The sequence below is a fragment of the Camarhynchus parvulus genome, chromosome 3 (assembly GCF_901933205.1).
Source record: "Camarhynchus parvulus chromosome 3, STF_HiC, whole genome shotgun sequence".
Classification (NCBI taxonomy): Eukaryota; Metazoa; Chordata; class Aves; order Passeriformes; family Thraupidae; genus Camarhynchus; species Camarhynchus parvulus.
In genome coordinates this window covers 94,981,849-94,997,551 of record NC_044573.1, presented here as the reverse complement: position 1 = coordinate 94,997,551, position 15,703 = coordinate 94,981,849, and the positions used below count along the sequence as shown (strand labels likewise).

Here is a 15,703-nt window from a genome sequence, read left to right as displayed (position 1 = left end):
CCTGTAGGAGAGGAGAGTGAATGAGCAGCTCTGTGGGTGTTTGCCAGGTCAAACCAACACAGTCCTAAACAAAAGATCAGGAGAGGAAAGCATAAAGCTCTTCTATAGGTCCCAGGAAAGTGTTCATACAATATATTGATACTGAAATGCAAATAGCTGCAGTTGCAGGAGTGGTCTAAGGGCACATTTGTCATACAAAAGCAGAAAATAACTGCTTGAAATGTTTTCCAACTCTTTGATATACCTTCTTGCTTTTGATGGTAATTATTTAATCTTTTAACTCCTTAGAGCTCAGAACTAGATGGACTTCAAAGTAGTACTTTTAACAGTGATGATGTACAGAGCTGGAATAAAATTATATAAATGTGTTTAATTAGAGAATGAATAGTAGTTTCAAGGGAAAAATCCTAAGTGTTAATGTGATAATTCAGGCCAGCATACTTTAACTGTCTCAGCATGCCAGCACAGTTGAGAAACAATGGTGGTTAGTAAATCAGCCTGATTCTGTTAGAAAATCCATTTGGATGTGAATGGTAGTTTAGAAATCAAGGATACTGAACATAATCAGTTTTCTACCATTCTTAGATGCATATTTTTATCAGTTGGTTTTGCAAATATCTGTATAAGCATTTCCTAAGAGCTTGTATGCTACTGTTGTAGGGCCTATGCTATATGAGGCATTTGTTGCATTAATATAAGATTGCCCTGCAGCTAATTTCAGTTTAAGTAGCGATGCATGTCTTAAGAGGCTTTTAAAGGGAAAAAAGGAACAACTTCTACTTCTTGTGTTGATGCTTCATCTGAGGCATAGTCATAAAGAGTATTCAAGATGCAAGCAAAAATCTTATTGCTAGTAAGTGAACTTTATAAACTCTGTTGTATTGTTTTGGAGGTGGGGAGGTGGGCACAACATACACTATGTAGATAAATTTGACTAATTAATGTTTTGTGACATTATTTAGAAGTAGAAATCTGTGAATAAAATTGTTAACACTGGAAATTGTTAAAAGTGATAGGTATTCTAGAGAGGCAGACGTGAGCCTTTATTCAAGCCTGTTCGTTCATGTTGTCGATATAGAATTATACCAGAGAAAATCCTCACAGTATATGGAGTTTTGAAAATAATTTCTTTATTTCCTTATTCCTTTCAGGACCAAGATGGGCTTCCTGGAACACTGGTGTTTTTATCTGCATCAGATGTGCTGGAATACATAGAAATCTTGGGGTTCATATATCAAGGGTCAAGTCTGTCAACTTGGATCAATGGACACCAGAGCAAATACAGGTAGAATACCTTCAAATATGTTTCCAGTTTGGAAGGTATGTCAGGAGTACTTCTGAAAGGATTTGTATTTATCATGATGCCCTGCTTACATGTTTTACAATCCTATTAGCTTTTTCATGAATCATATTTCTACTGTAGTGAGTCTAAGTTCATAAAACTCACTTCAGAAGTTGGTTTACCTCTCATTTCTGTATCATTTTAGAGGTATTCTACCTTACTCCAGGGACACTGAAAACTACTTCTTGGTTGTATCTGTAGAAAAAGTATTGTAAGCCTTTTTAGTAAGTGTCACTCATGTATCTGTGTGATGCCTGGTTGTGTTCTTTTGGTGTATCAAGCACTGAGTCTTCCAGATATGCTCCAGTCTGAAGCCTCTTCCTGCCATCAGGCAAATTTTATTACTCTTTGTCTTCCTGGTCTGAGGAGCCATCCTGAGAGATCAAAGCTTGTCTTTCCCTGGATGGTTGGTTTACACTGCAAACAGGATCCATGTTGCTAGCTTTGTCCATCGAGGCTGGGCAGGCAGCCCGCCTGTGCCATGCTCATATGTCTCAAGACCTTTGGCAACGGGAGCTCTCCAAGTTAAAAACTTGTAATGGCATTTAAGCACTCCACAGCAGCATTCTGACTGTTTCAGAGTTTAAACTATTGACAGACATGAACTAACTGTTTTCTACCACTTTTCCCTAGTGCATGCAGGAAATGGGAAATACTAAAGCAAGACTACTCTATGAAGCTAATCTGCCAGAGAACTTCCGAAGACCTCAAACAGATCAGTATCCTTTTTGTTTGGGCTTTCACATTGAAATGACTTCTAATGCAATTGAGATGTTATGACTGTTTCAAGGAACTGCTACATTTGTCAGCTTATGTTATTTATTTCATTGATATTGTTGTATAAGAAATGACAGTGGAAGTTGAGAACAGTTCAGAAAAGATTTAAATTACTTCAGTCATAGCAAATCTACTTCATAATGAGATTTGGCAAGCACCATTTATTTTTGCTTTCAGAGGAGGTGACTTCATAAATTCCGTGTATGTAGGAAGTTAAGAGTGATACTGGAGAGCTCTTGAATATTTTCTTTGTCTTGAGTAACTGCCATCTAAAGTTTAGAGGCATTTGATCAGGAAATAATGAGCTGAATGGTACAGTAAAATAAGCCATTGCATCTTACTCCCGTGAAGCATGGATTTCTCTCTAGGTGACTAGCATGAGAACACATAAATAAACCCAAGCTCTCTCAGGGCCACCAGTTGTGTTTGTGTGTGGTTGTCACTGTGTACCTGGACAGGAGGGGTTGGAAGAAAAGCGGTCTGCTGGCAATAAATAACTTTTCTCATTAAATACCTTTACTGAATCACTAGGATAATATATAATGACATTAATTTAGGTCTGGGGTTTTTTTCTTGATTTATTGAAGTTACTCCATAGTAGGATTTGCTTCACCTGACCTTATTGTAATTCTTTAATTATAATGAGATCCTAAACACCTACTCTTAAGTGAGCTGAGTCTTTCCCCAGCTACAGGAGCTGATAAACAGACTTAGTTGTAACTTGATCTTAATTTGCTATATACAAAGATGATTCTGGTTCTTCTGTTTATTACACTCAATATGTTATAACAGAAGATTTTTTTTTCCTTTGGAAGAGTTAGACTTGTTAAAAAATGCACTTGAGCAAAACAGATACTTTTTTCATATTCTAGAAGCTTTTGCATTAAACATACATCCTCATAAGGAAAGAATCAGATAGCACCATAGTATTCCAGCTGTAATATTCTATAACTTTATTTTAGCCATATGATTGAAATATTTTGACTAAAACTTACTCAAAAATGGAACTTTTTTTTTTTGCTGCAGCTAACTTAAATTCACTGGTGCTACTGCAGGATAAGTAATAATGCTTTAAGCTTTTCTTGTCAGATCAGACCAAAAGTCTAATTTTTAGACTTTCAAAATAGTTCTTTTTTTCACACTGTATGCCTTGAATTAATTACATACCCTTTTGAGTAGTTGTGGACCAACTGGTGGACTTAGTCAACTGAATATGCTTCATTGCCTGTGTTTTCTTTATTAACACTGTATTGCCATGAGAGGTGATTGCAACAATTTCTGATTTATTTCTTAATTTTCGCATAACTCTGGCATCTACTTACCTACTTGGCATTCATGACAAGCTGTTGTGTTACGGATGTTTTTTGCCTTTTTTATTTGCCCATTGTATCACTACAAAATAGTAGTAATGCTTAGTATGTCATCAGTGTTCTGCTTGTGAATATTCTTATATTCTGAACATTCTTTTGGATAAATGTTGAAAATATTTTGCATGTAATGATCAATTTTGTATGTGTTCATCTATATTAGTGCTTAACTTCCTGTAATATGCTTCTAGTTTTGTACTATAATATACTTCTAGTTTTAAGGTAGTAAAGTGGAGACACAGGAGGAATGTGTTTGTGGGATCTGCCGAAAATTTCCTGCTAAAGATCCCTCCTCATTTCTGCTTCTTAATCACAAGTGACCTTTCTAAGCATTTTTTTACCTTCCCTGGTACTTGGCAGGGATGCTGTAGTATAGGAACTAACTTTTAGGATCATTGTGATTTTTTTTTTTTTTATGAAAGCTTTTTCCTGTTGAAAGATGTTTTTTCCAACAGCAATAAATAATTTTTTTACACTATTAGTACTAAGATAGCTGTACCTTCAAAGTGCTCAGGATGCCCTTTGCAATTTATATATATTTGGAAAGAGGTAGAAAGCAGCGTTTTGATTTTTGTAACTGTTATGAAACTGTCTTCAGGTGACATTTGCATACTGTTTGAAACTATGATTTTTGACAATATGATTTGATGCGCAGAATGAAGGGACTGAGTGCTCTGAATTCATTGTTAATCTTAGGACACAGTATGTGGAACTAAGAGTATCTTTCCATCAACTGAGGAAAAATGCTTTGGAAGTTTGAGGCAATGAGTCTGAGCTTCCAGAATTGCAATATCAGTTTTTGAATGGATAATCAGATTGCTGGACAAAGTAGTTAAAATTTATTCTTCCGATCCTAGAGAGTCAGCTTTACTAAATGTAAAGTATTCACACTGCTTTGGATGAGCTGCTTTAGGAAGCTGAGAGAGTAATTGAGGAAAACAACTGGCTGTCTCTTTTGCATTTGAGCTACTGAGTTGTCAGTTCTGGTTTTCTACAGCAATATGCTTGCTGCTATTTCCATCTTTGCTTCAATATCTTCTTATCATTACTTGTTTTGGCTTTTTTTCCCCTTCCACAGGGATTTTGTTTTAACAGGAGACTCTCATGGAGGACTTGGTCATATCAGAGAAGTGTTTATGATCAGTATTTGATAAATGGTATAACATGAAATCAGAGAACAGGTACATACATTTCACCTCTTTTATAAAGAGAAAGTATTTTTCCCCAAGTTAAGATGGTAAACTATAATTATTTACCATATATGAGTACCATTGTTCAAGTATTTTCAGTCCTACAGCCGTGTATAATAAAATAAATACCAGGTGAAAATGTCCTAATTGTGAAACACTGAGTTACTTTTACTCTATCTTTCTCATATTGTTTTCTTCAGAGATTAAACTGATTAATTTTGTGTAGTACAAAGAAGCTCACGTTGGGCACTGCAGCAGCAGTTGTTCTGTGTAGAGTGGTTGATGGTACTATTCATATGAATGCGTATTTTCCTTAAACTAGCTACTTCCAGAGCTGTGGAATTTTTCATCAGGGATAAGTATGAAAAGAAGAAGTATTATGATAAAAATGCAGTTAATGCCTTCAATGTAAGTAAACACTTTAACCAAGAATTGTCACTTTGTTTTTGAAAGCTATGTAAGAGAAATGTAGTGAACATTATGCATGTTAAAATGTCTTTTTCATTTGAAAACCTTTTGACTCAGAGCTAAGTGCTTTTTTCTGTATCTTTTGAAGAGTATTCCAAGGTTCCATAAATTTTACCTGTGTTGTCTATTACATTTATATTAGCAAAGAATTATGATCCAACAGGTTTTTTGATCCTTTATTTTATGGTTTTCACTCATGGGTATTTCTTTAACAGTTTGAGTCTTTTTTATTTCTCTTTTTCCATGTTACAGGGGTAAGATAGGATTACTATTTATGGTGACATGGTCTTCCCTCATTCTCTGTAAACCTTGATGAGAAATCCTAGGGTGTTTTGAGCCCTTCTTCTGTTGAATTCCAGGCTGTTGCTTGTGGTGAGGTGCACTGTAGTAGCAGACACAGGCAGTACAATGAGCCTGCTGTTAAATCCTGTAGCTGTGTGTTCGCTACTGTAAATTGGGGAGTGCTTCTCTGGCAAAGGAGGTTGGAGAATTTGAACCTTTATTGAAGTTCACAGTCTTAGGTTTCTTTCTTTGTTTTTTGATACATCTGTTTCTGGGTTACATCATCTAGTTCATACATTTTTCATTATATAGTTGTATTTATGCTTAAACATACACAGCTATGTACCTGCTTTATTTAAGCATGGCCTAGCACATAGCTTTACTACTCTGCCTTAATAGGCAGTGAACTTTTACAGGGACAAGTGCAAGTGTAGGGTTGAAGCATGAGAGTTTATGCTGCATTTCCCATTTGAGAAAATGGATCTTTGAATGATGGTTTCATTTTAGAAGGGTGAAAAAAGCAAACCTGGAAAGTAGAAAAGAGTATTTCAGTAAGTACTGTTGAAATGAGGGAAAATTGCTTAAGATGTAAGATACAATTGTGGTTTGAATTACAAATTAGTTACCCTTCTTTACTTTTATTCCAAAATATAAAATAGGAAGAAGAGTTTAAAATTATACTTCCTTAAAAAGTTTTTAAGACACTCAACATCTTTCTAAACAGAAAACCTTGGTGTCTAATGTAGAAGTTCACTCCTGCCTTAATATGTTTGAGGGAGTAATTAGCTTTATCATATTGCAGAGTAAGATGAATCACTTACCTGCCATAGCAGCAAGGATAGAATCCAGACAAGCTGAAGAGATACATATGTGTTACTGCTGAGTACTTTGTTCCTACTTGGGCTTTTCTTTCCTTGACTAGTGTAAATGGCATCATCTTTCTGGGAACAAAATCTGATCATACAATATTTTAGCAATAGATGACTTGTACACATTCAGATTCACCTGTGTTTCTTGAAGACCTCAAGGCATCAGGTTTGAGGTGGACAATGTGTAGTCACAGTTGTGGCAGATCCTAAAAGTGCATGATAGTAAATGAGCTGCACTGGCATAACACCTACAGTCGTTGTCTGATGCTTGTGCTGGGTTATCCTCCCTGGCCCTGGCCCAGCTCTTGTGTTCCTGTAGTGCTGCAGCTGGTGTTCAGTGATTGTCTTTCTACTGGGTCTGGGCCTGATAAGGAAGAAGAAGAAAAGGTGAAGCTGACAAGCATTCTGCTTGTGTGGTATTCTGCATTTCTGCTCTTCTGGAAAATTTCTTCACTGTACTTACATTTGCAAAGAGCATCTTGTACCCTGTTTTTAATCAAAATTAGTGTTCTTGGTGGGACACATGAGCTTTTTAGCACACTTTTTGTTACCACCTTTGAAATGGAAATGCCTTCACCTTGGATTAGGACTAATTTAAGTTAGAGATGCATACATACATTGTCTTTTCTTGAAAGGAATCCCTTCCAGGTATAAGCACATGATACAGAAGTGCAGAAAGAGGGTTGCAATGCCTAAGGGTCACTTTCCTTAGTGTGGTAATTTCACTGAGGTGTCATATGAAAATTTAAAGGGCTTTCCCAGATTTCATCCACCATTGCAAGTTGTTCGTGGTAAAAGCTTTCCATAGCGTAAAAGTTGTTTTGATCAGATTATTTTAAAACATGCTGTACAATATTTCTCTTAGTGTGATTTTGGTGGGTTCATAAGCTTTTCAAATTTGTCTTCCAGTACATCTCTGTGAATGTATTCTGTGTGTTGAAGCCCAGGAGTATATATCAAGGTTCAGTTTTTCACTGTCAGGATTCATTTGTTACAATGAGTTACAAATGTCTTTTTTTGCAAATCTTCTATTTTATTATTCTTAAGTATAGAAGATCTTTTGTTCTCTGACAAGACTATTGTATTACTAAGTTTGATTTTTAGAATTGCACAGTATAGTAACAAAATTAGCTAGTGGAGAGGCCAATAGTGCCATGCAGACTAAAAATATGCAAATATGAAGGTTTTTTTCATGGTTCACTAAAAAGTGATGAAGGATAAAGCTATGGGAAAAAAAGGCATCTGTGATTTTATTGGCTAGTTACATTTTAAATAGAATAGTGCATTGAAGTAGAAATCAAATATACATTAGAATAATCTAATGCTGATTGAAAGCAACTGGACTTTAAAATCTTTTAAATCTACTAAAATGCATATTATCTCAGAGTTTTCTGATGCAGCAGTTTTGGAAAAATGGGAGATGCTTGTTCTGTATCACTGTTCAGGACTAAATGTGTGGTATAATTTTCTCAGCTGTTTTAAGTGGGTTATCACTAAATAGTTACTTTCATTTTCTTGCTTAGACCCAGTGCAGGCTTGTGGCTAATTTACAGAAAGACCCCAGAGGCTAATACCCTGGAACAATGCATGTATGTTTGTCCTGTGAATAACACATGGGATGTGATATTGTTTATTGGAAAGAACTGGTTTTGTTCTTTGAATAATCAGCTTAGGAGCAGCAATAGCTGTTGGCAAGTAAATGTGTTTTAAATATCTTCAGCATAATACTATTGTCCTGGAATCAATTTCTGCTAGACCTCATTCTCAATTTTTAGGCATACATAAGCTGTGAATGATGTAAAGTATAGTATAGAATCCAATAAATCCCACTTCAAATAGCAGTGAAACAATTAGGGCATCTTTATAAATGGTGCATCCAAGATACAGGAACGAGAAGTTGCACAGAGATTCAGAGAATCAAGTTTGAGGCAGTCATACTTTCTCAATTAAAAAAAATTAGCACCTCCTATTTCATGTAAAATAAAACCTGTAAAAAGACAATCTTCCTTCAACTATTGGTTATTTTTTATCTAATACAGTGACCCTTATGCTTTACAAGTAATGAGGAAAAGCAGTGAGGTCACTGTGTTGAGTGAGGATGATAAAGGTTAGCTATGTAGGTATCATCATAAACAATCTCTATGGCTTTTAATAAAAATAAGTATATAGGAAAATGCATATAGGAATCACCTTATTCAAGTTGGATGATGATTCAGCTGAAGTAGATTTCAAATACTTTCAGTCTCAAAAATTATGAACTGGTACAATCTATTCTACTACAAGAAGTTTGAATATGTTATCACATCCTGACAATGTTTAGAGAATAGGAAACGAAGTTTCTGCATTTAAGAAAGGATGTGAATTATGTATGGAGCAGAAGTTTCATGTAACTCTTAAGTTCGCTGAAGGAAAAGAATTATCGGTCTACATTTTTCATGTTTTCCTAAGACATTGTGTATAATTTAAGAAGTATGAACTTAGGCAACCGGCTAAAGTGTGATGTGCATTTAAAGATTGTGATGGCACACTTTCCAGAACATTATCTTAAAGGAGATGAAATCTGTAATACATTTACTGCACTAAAATATGTTAGTTAGGCATCTTAAGATATAGAAATTGGGGTATGAAAGGGCACATGAGCATTTCAGTTTATACTAGCCAGCATTCAGAAGCAGTCAGACATTATTATGGAGGGACTGGTTACCAGTTACCCCTACCAAAAGTGCAGTAAAGCTACTGGGGTATTTTGTGGTCTATGAAAAACTTCGAAATCAACTGATAGGAAGTGTTTTTAAAATATGCTACTCAAGATAGGCATCAATAGGGAGCACTGAAATACCCTACAGGATTATGACTTGAAGACAGGGGTAGGGAAAGCAGGGTAAATTATTTTCAAGATAATTTTGTTAGAATGCATTAAATTGTAGATTTGCAGAATGTGAAAAACACCAATCACTTGTTTTTTAAAATTTTTAACAGTTTACTAGTAATAAAATGGTTATAAAAATAATAATACAATTAGAGTAATAATAATTTGGACAATTTGAATTAGGACAGTATGAGACAATAGAGACAAAGAGTTACGGATGTCTGGGTGCCTTTTTCTGGGCAGCACAAGCCCACCTGTTAACAAAAGATTAACCCTTAAAAACAATAGCCTGTTGCATATTCATACACTTCATACTTGATGCATAAATTCCATTCAAATACAGGATTCTGTCTGGTCAACTTCTTCCTCTGAATACTAAGAGCGTCTTCGAGGCGGGAAGAAGTTAGTTTCTTCTGATAAGAGGGCAATAAATTCTTTTTCTCTGAAAGATTTAGGTGTCCTGTGGCTGCTATCTCGCTGAGTCCTTTCTTTAAAAGAAGTATCCTACATAGCATAGTTTCTATTTTAACATTTCTTATAATCTAAAACTATATTTAACACACTACTGAAGAGAATTAATACAGCATTACTTTCTAACACAACACATATAATATTAATTTTAATATTTGCAAAAAGCCAATCATAAAATATGCATTTTTCACACAGAATAGCTAGGGTTGGAAGCAACCCTTGGACTTCATCCTGCTCCAAGTAAGGGTCATCTAGAACAGGTTGTTGAGTCTCATATACAGTTGAGTTTTGAATGTCACCAGGGCTGGAGACTCCAAGACCTCTCTGGGCAACCTGTTGCAGTATTCATCCACCTCCACAGTAAAAGAATGAAAGACATTAATTCTTATGTTTCAATGGAGTTTCCTGTGTTTCAGTTTATGTTCAGTGCCTCTTGGTCCGGTTTCTGGGTGTCACAGGCAACTGTCTGCCTTAGTCTTCGTTCCCTGCTCATTCCCCACCCCCCAGTTTTCTTTCCTCCAGACTAAACAGTCTGAACTCACTAAGCCTGTACTTATCTGAAAGGTGCTTCAGTCCTTTAATCATCTTAGTGTGTCTTTGCTGGACTTGCTTCAGTGTACCCTTGTCTCTCCTGTACTTGTGAGCCCAGAATTGGCCATGGGGCAAGCTTGTGTCCAGGTTGTCTGCCAGAATCTCCAGGTCCTTTTCTGCAAATCTTCTTCCTATCCACTTGATACTGAACCCATACTGGTGCATGGAGTTACTGCACCACCATACTGGTGCAAGACTTGGCTCTTTCCTTTGGACATCAGGTGACTCCTGTTGGCCTACCCTGTCAGTGCTGCTCTGAATGGCAGGGCACCTGCGTTAGTACACTAACCACTCTTCCTGTTTGTGCTCTTTGCAAACCTGTACTCTGCACCACTGCATGGCTCATTACTGAAGACATTCTATAGTGTTTGCCCCAGTATCAGTGCCTGGGTGTATCACAAGTGACAGCCCTTCAGCAGCACTTTGCCAAGCAGTGGAGTAAATGAAGTTGAAGAAGCCAGACTGGATTTTCAGTAAGCCAGCTGCATTCCCAGTAGCTCCCACATGCAGTGTCTTGTTTTCACCACTTCCATAAATACTTCACACAGCTGGACCACATAGCTACAAGTTGTTATGTCCAAGTAAACAAAACTTTGCCAAAGATGAAGTCTCTAGTGACTACCTTGTCAGTTTAATATGGATCATGAAAATGTAAATGATCTTGCCTGCAGCAGAGCAAGGCACTTAGGGGAAAAGAAGGTATTGTTCTGAAGTGCAGGGAAATTCTCACTAAAGACAATTTTCCCTGGAACAAATGCAGAAAACACTGGTTAGACTGGACAGGAGAATGGAGGGCAATTCAATAAGAGATTAAAAACATCTGTTTGTTTACCCAGTGTCAACATTTAACTAAGCCATGGTGACTCTCTGTAATATCTCACCGAGGTGGTTATTGAAAGCAGAAAATAAAGAACCTAAAAAAAATGTGGGTAACAATACTTGTGGATGTTCTGGGTTAGAGTTGTGAAAAAAAAATTTTCTCAAGTCTATTAAATATATCTGTATTTCCCAGAACAGTGTATAATTGTGTCTGTGTATGATGTAAATGTTACAAATGTCTGTAGCTCTCCTCATGTTCAGAACTACAACTGGCTTATGCATAAGCATCATCTATTCCTGTAATTAGGATGCTGACTCTGAAGAGATGGAGGAGTGCTGAGTGTGTTCACAGTATTGACAGAAGAGCAGTACTGGCTTCTTTCACAGCCAACCACTGCTCTGTTTTGTGAAACACAGGATTCTGGATCTCTCTTATGGGTGTCCAGTGTTACAGCATAGGATAGGGGAGTGTTGTGGTTTCACCCCAGTCAGCAGCCAAGGGCTACACAGCTGCTCGCTGACTCTGCCACCAACAGGCTTGGGAAGAGAATTGAAAAGGGTAAAAGCCAGAAAACTTGTGGGTTGAGATAAGGACAGCTTAATAGGGAAGACAAAAGCCATGCACACAAGCAAATTAAAACAAGGAATTAATTCACTGCTTCCCAAGGACAGGTAGGTGTTCAGCCGTCTCGTGTAATGGTGACTTGGGAAGACAAATGGCATCACTCCAAATGTCCCCTTTCCTCCTTCTTCCCCACACATCAAGTATTGAGCATGATGTCATGCGGCATGGAATATCCCTTGGGTCAGTTTGGGTCATCTGTCTGGGCTGTGTCTCCTCCCAACCTCCCATGCAGCCCCAGCTTCCTCACTAGGCTGGTGGTACAAAAAGCAGAAAAGACCTTGGCTCTGTGTAAGCCCTGCAATAACAAAAGCATCTCTATAATTAATCAACCCTGTGTTCAACACAAATCCAAAACACAGCCCTCTACTAGCCACTGTGAAGAAAATAATTCTACCCCAACCAAAACCAGCACAGGGAGACATTTTAGTAGTTAAAAAAAAAAGCGCCACATCAGCTAGCCTTAAGAAATTCGAAAAATTCATAGGTGAGTGTTGTTAATAGTGCAATAGTATTCTTGTTTTGGTATTTCAAGAATAGACCTCTTTAAAAAATGTCAAGCAATTGATTTGTGTGTTTATATCCATCTACTAGCAGTCTGTAATTGCTACTGCTTTAGGATAAATTACTGATTTTAGTATTGTCAACATTTGTTGGAGATACATAGTAATGAAGTCAAAAGTCTGCTGAAATCAGAAAAACATATGCAGCAGCTAAACTTAAAACCTGTCAAATGAAAGCAGAATAGTCCTCTTCATTTAGGCTAATTCCCTGCATATTGTGTGTCTATAAACTGGCCACTCGAGGGCACTTTTGTATTTGGTTCAGCTGCAGACTTCCTGAGTGGTTTGATAACACACTCATTCTTTAATGTCTTGGATCTTCTGTGTGATAGCAGCCTGCATTTCATATCTAAATGGAAGCTTAGTATAGGCTTATAAAGCTTCAACTTTGAATCCTTTTTAATAAAAGGCTGAATAATGATATGTATTACATCAACGCTGGATTTTGGAAAAACTACAAATAAAAGCAGGTGAAAACTTTATGAAGTACTTACGCCTTAATGACCAACAGTGTTTGTGTGACTGTTGTGTAGCATCACAAATGTGTCAGTACAAACTAAACTGAAGTTAAATCATTCTTAGTTTTTGTATGTTATGTTTTCTGATAACTTCATTCTTGTTTAAAGCTTACTTTTTTTTACTTGGAATAGTAGCCTGGTCAACAGACTACATCAAGACATTGGGCCAACTACTGTTTGTGTTGTTGCTTTTATACAAACTGTTAACTTAGCATGTATTTGGGTAGTGCCACCACTAAGTAATAACAGATAATACAGAAGTGTTTTAGGGAGGAAAATGGGGACATGTAACACATTTACATGTAAAAGGGGCTGGAAACTGGACTAATGCTGTAAATCTGCAGATTCTTTTCAGATCTTACATTTTTTTATGCACCAAAGGGTTTCTCAATGAGCACAGGTGAAACTGAAATCTTACAGTACTGTTGCATGTGTGTGTAATTTCATGCTCAGCACTAAAGGTACCAGATGCTTTAAAGAGAGTATTGAATTTCATTGTGCAAAATGGTTATTTTTGCTGTAACCTTTTTCTAAAAAGGAGTCACAAATCACAAACAATGGAAGAAGATTCAAGAATTGCTAAAAAATAAATGTCTGCAAGTCTTCTGGTCTAAAATGTGATCAAAATTTTGTGGAAAAATGAGAAATGTGAAAATTTCAGAGACAGCTCCTTGCCATCATTCTTTGTTTTAGGCAATTTGGAATGTCTTAATCCAAGATGTAGGTACTCCTAAATTAAAAGTTTAAATGATGTATTCATATGCTAGTTGTCGTTCTGCAGTACATTGGTAATGCACACAATCACCCAGCTTCATTCTTTTTCTGGCAGTATGTATGATTAGTTATAGAGGTCACTTTAAGGTGCCAATAATCAAAGATGTCTTTAGTTGACTGCTTTTCAGAGCATAGTGCAAACATGTTGTCAGAGTAGATCCGTGTGTGCTTTTTCACTTGGATTCTGGAATAGGGTTGGAAATTGGTTTTTGGATTTTCATAGAGAAATTTAGGTAGCTGTCAACCAGCATTGCCAGATCCTTTTCCCCCCGGGAAATTTTCCAGTCACTCATCTCCAAGAGTCCCAACTGCAAGATGTGGAACCTCCCTGTGTTGAGCCCTGTACTGTTGGCCTCGGGCCATTGATCCAGCCTGTCCAGATCCCTCTGTGGAGCCGTCCTGTCCTTCAGCAGATCAACATTCCTGCCCAGCTTGGTAACATCTATAAACTGAGTGATGGTGCACTCCATCCCCTCATCCAGATCCTGCATAAAGAAAGATATTTAACAGGACTGGCCCCAGTACTAAACCCTGGGGAACCCCACTAGTGACTGGCCACTCTTTGGTTGTGACTCCATTCACCACTGCTCTCTGGGCCTGGCCACCCAGCCCCTGTGTACCCAGAGAATAGTGCTCCTGTCTAAGCCATGAGCTGCAAGTTCCTCCAGGAGAATGCTCTGGAAAATGATGTCAAAGTCTTTGCAAAGTTCTAGGTAGACAGTATTTACGTGTTTAGCTTTGTCTAGCTACTCAGTTTGATTTGATTTTTTCATTCAGCTTTCCTTATCTGGTGCAGCCTGGTAGATAACAAATTCAACACGATGCAGTGATGATTAAGCTGTTCAGCAGCTCAACCTTGTACTGTTGCTTGCATTATGTAAACTTCATCTGTTCTCTATACATTGTAATGTGTTTTCTCTTAAAGATTAGCTTCAGTTATATGTCTTTTGTTCTCTGGCTTAGTGGCTTGTGTGAAGTGAGCTTTCAAGTGCTCTTTTTTGCCTGAAGTGGTTGTAGTGATGCTGGCTGCCTTTAAACATTATGCTTGGGCATTTCTCAACTTGTACATCCTGTTCCATATCGAAGGCTAGACAGCAACTGCTTTTCACTCTGTCTCACAGCACTGTCTGACAGCTTGCATGACACTTCTTCATTAGATCTGTGATTCCATTACTTGATTGGCAAAACTATAATAATTGCCTTCAGGCCTTCATAGAATTACCTTCTTCTAGGTTAGATAATCCTTTATAATATGAAGAGGATTTGAAGATTAGAAACTATTATGGGAGGATGGAAATTGACAAACAGCTACAGTACTGGTTTCCCCCCTAACCCCCAAATGAAATTCTATCTTCCATGTTCTGTGTGGCAAGTAGCTGCTTGCTGCTGTTACCTGTTGTTCACCTGTGAGGGCTATCAAGCTTAAATTGTCCTAAAATCTGAAGTAATACAAAAGACTGAAAAAACTCCAAACCCAAACCAAAAATCCCACTTGTTAGCAGCTTGAAAGATGAGGATTCATTATCATAATTTTACACATTTTTATCTAATTGAAAGCTCAGAAGCATGGTGTTCAAGTACATAGTTCAGGGTATTGTGTAGTTACCTGATAATTTTTCCGGCATTATTTGGTTACAATGTGGTGCAGTCGGAATAAACAGGATCCCAGTGTTCCTATAGCAACAGAATGCTACTGTTTGTGGAACTGCATCATTGCAGCAGGTGTACCAATAACTCTGCTAATAACCCGAGGATTTTAAAACAGTAAATTTAAAAATGAGAATTCTTTTTCATATTTCTGCAGGTAAAATTTGGTTTTAAAATTTAACTTTATAAATATCTTTCCTGCAGCTCTGCACCACCTTCCAGCATAGACATAGTTTTTTTTGTAAAAATACTAAATATGTAAATTCTATTAATATTCCAGCTGTATAAGTAAAGAAACTGGTAGGATTTTCTGTAAGAAATTGGGTATTTAGACATGAGATATGATGGGGGTTTTTATCAGCTTTCAGTTTCCATTTAGTGCAAGCTTCTTTTTTTAAACTGAGTAAAAACATGTCATTTAAATTGCTTCTTTTGGTCCAACATAATGAGCTACTCTGTTATAGCTTCATTTCTTTCTAAATTTTCCTTCTAGATAATAGAGGTGATACAAAATAGTGCAGAAATGTCAGCTTT

At 37.0% G+C, this 15,703-nt stretch overlaps 1 protein-coding gene across 3 annotated transcripts in view; it reads left to right on the top strand.

The window, feature by feature from the left end:
• SMAP1 (small ArfGAP 1) overlaps nucleotides 1-15,703 on the top strand; it is a 91,011-nt gene that overhangs the window by 25,976 nt on the left and 49,332 nt on the right. For all 3 annotated transcript variants that reach the window (XM_030946577.1, XM_030946579.1, XM_030946578.1), the window contains exons 2-4: nucleotides 1,152-1,285; nucleotides 1,976-2,061; nucleotides 5,009-5,084. In XM_030946577.1, the coding sequence (XP_030802437.1) occupies nucleotides 1,152-1,285; nucleotides 1,976-2,061; nucleotides 5,009-5,084 (296 nt within the window). The remainder of the gene's footprint in view (nucleotides 1-1,151; nucleotides 1,286-1,975; nucleotides 2,062-5,008; nucleotides 5,085-15,703) is intronic.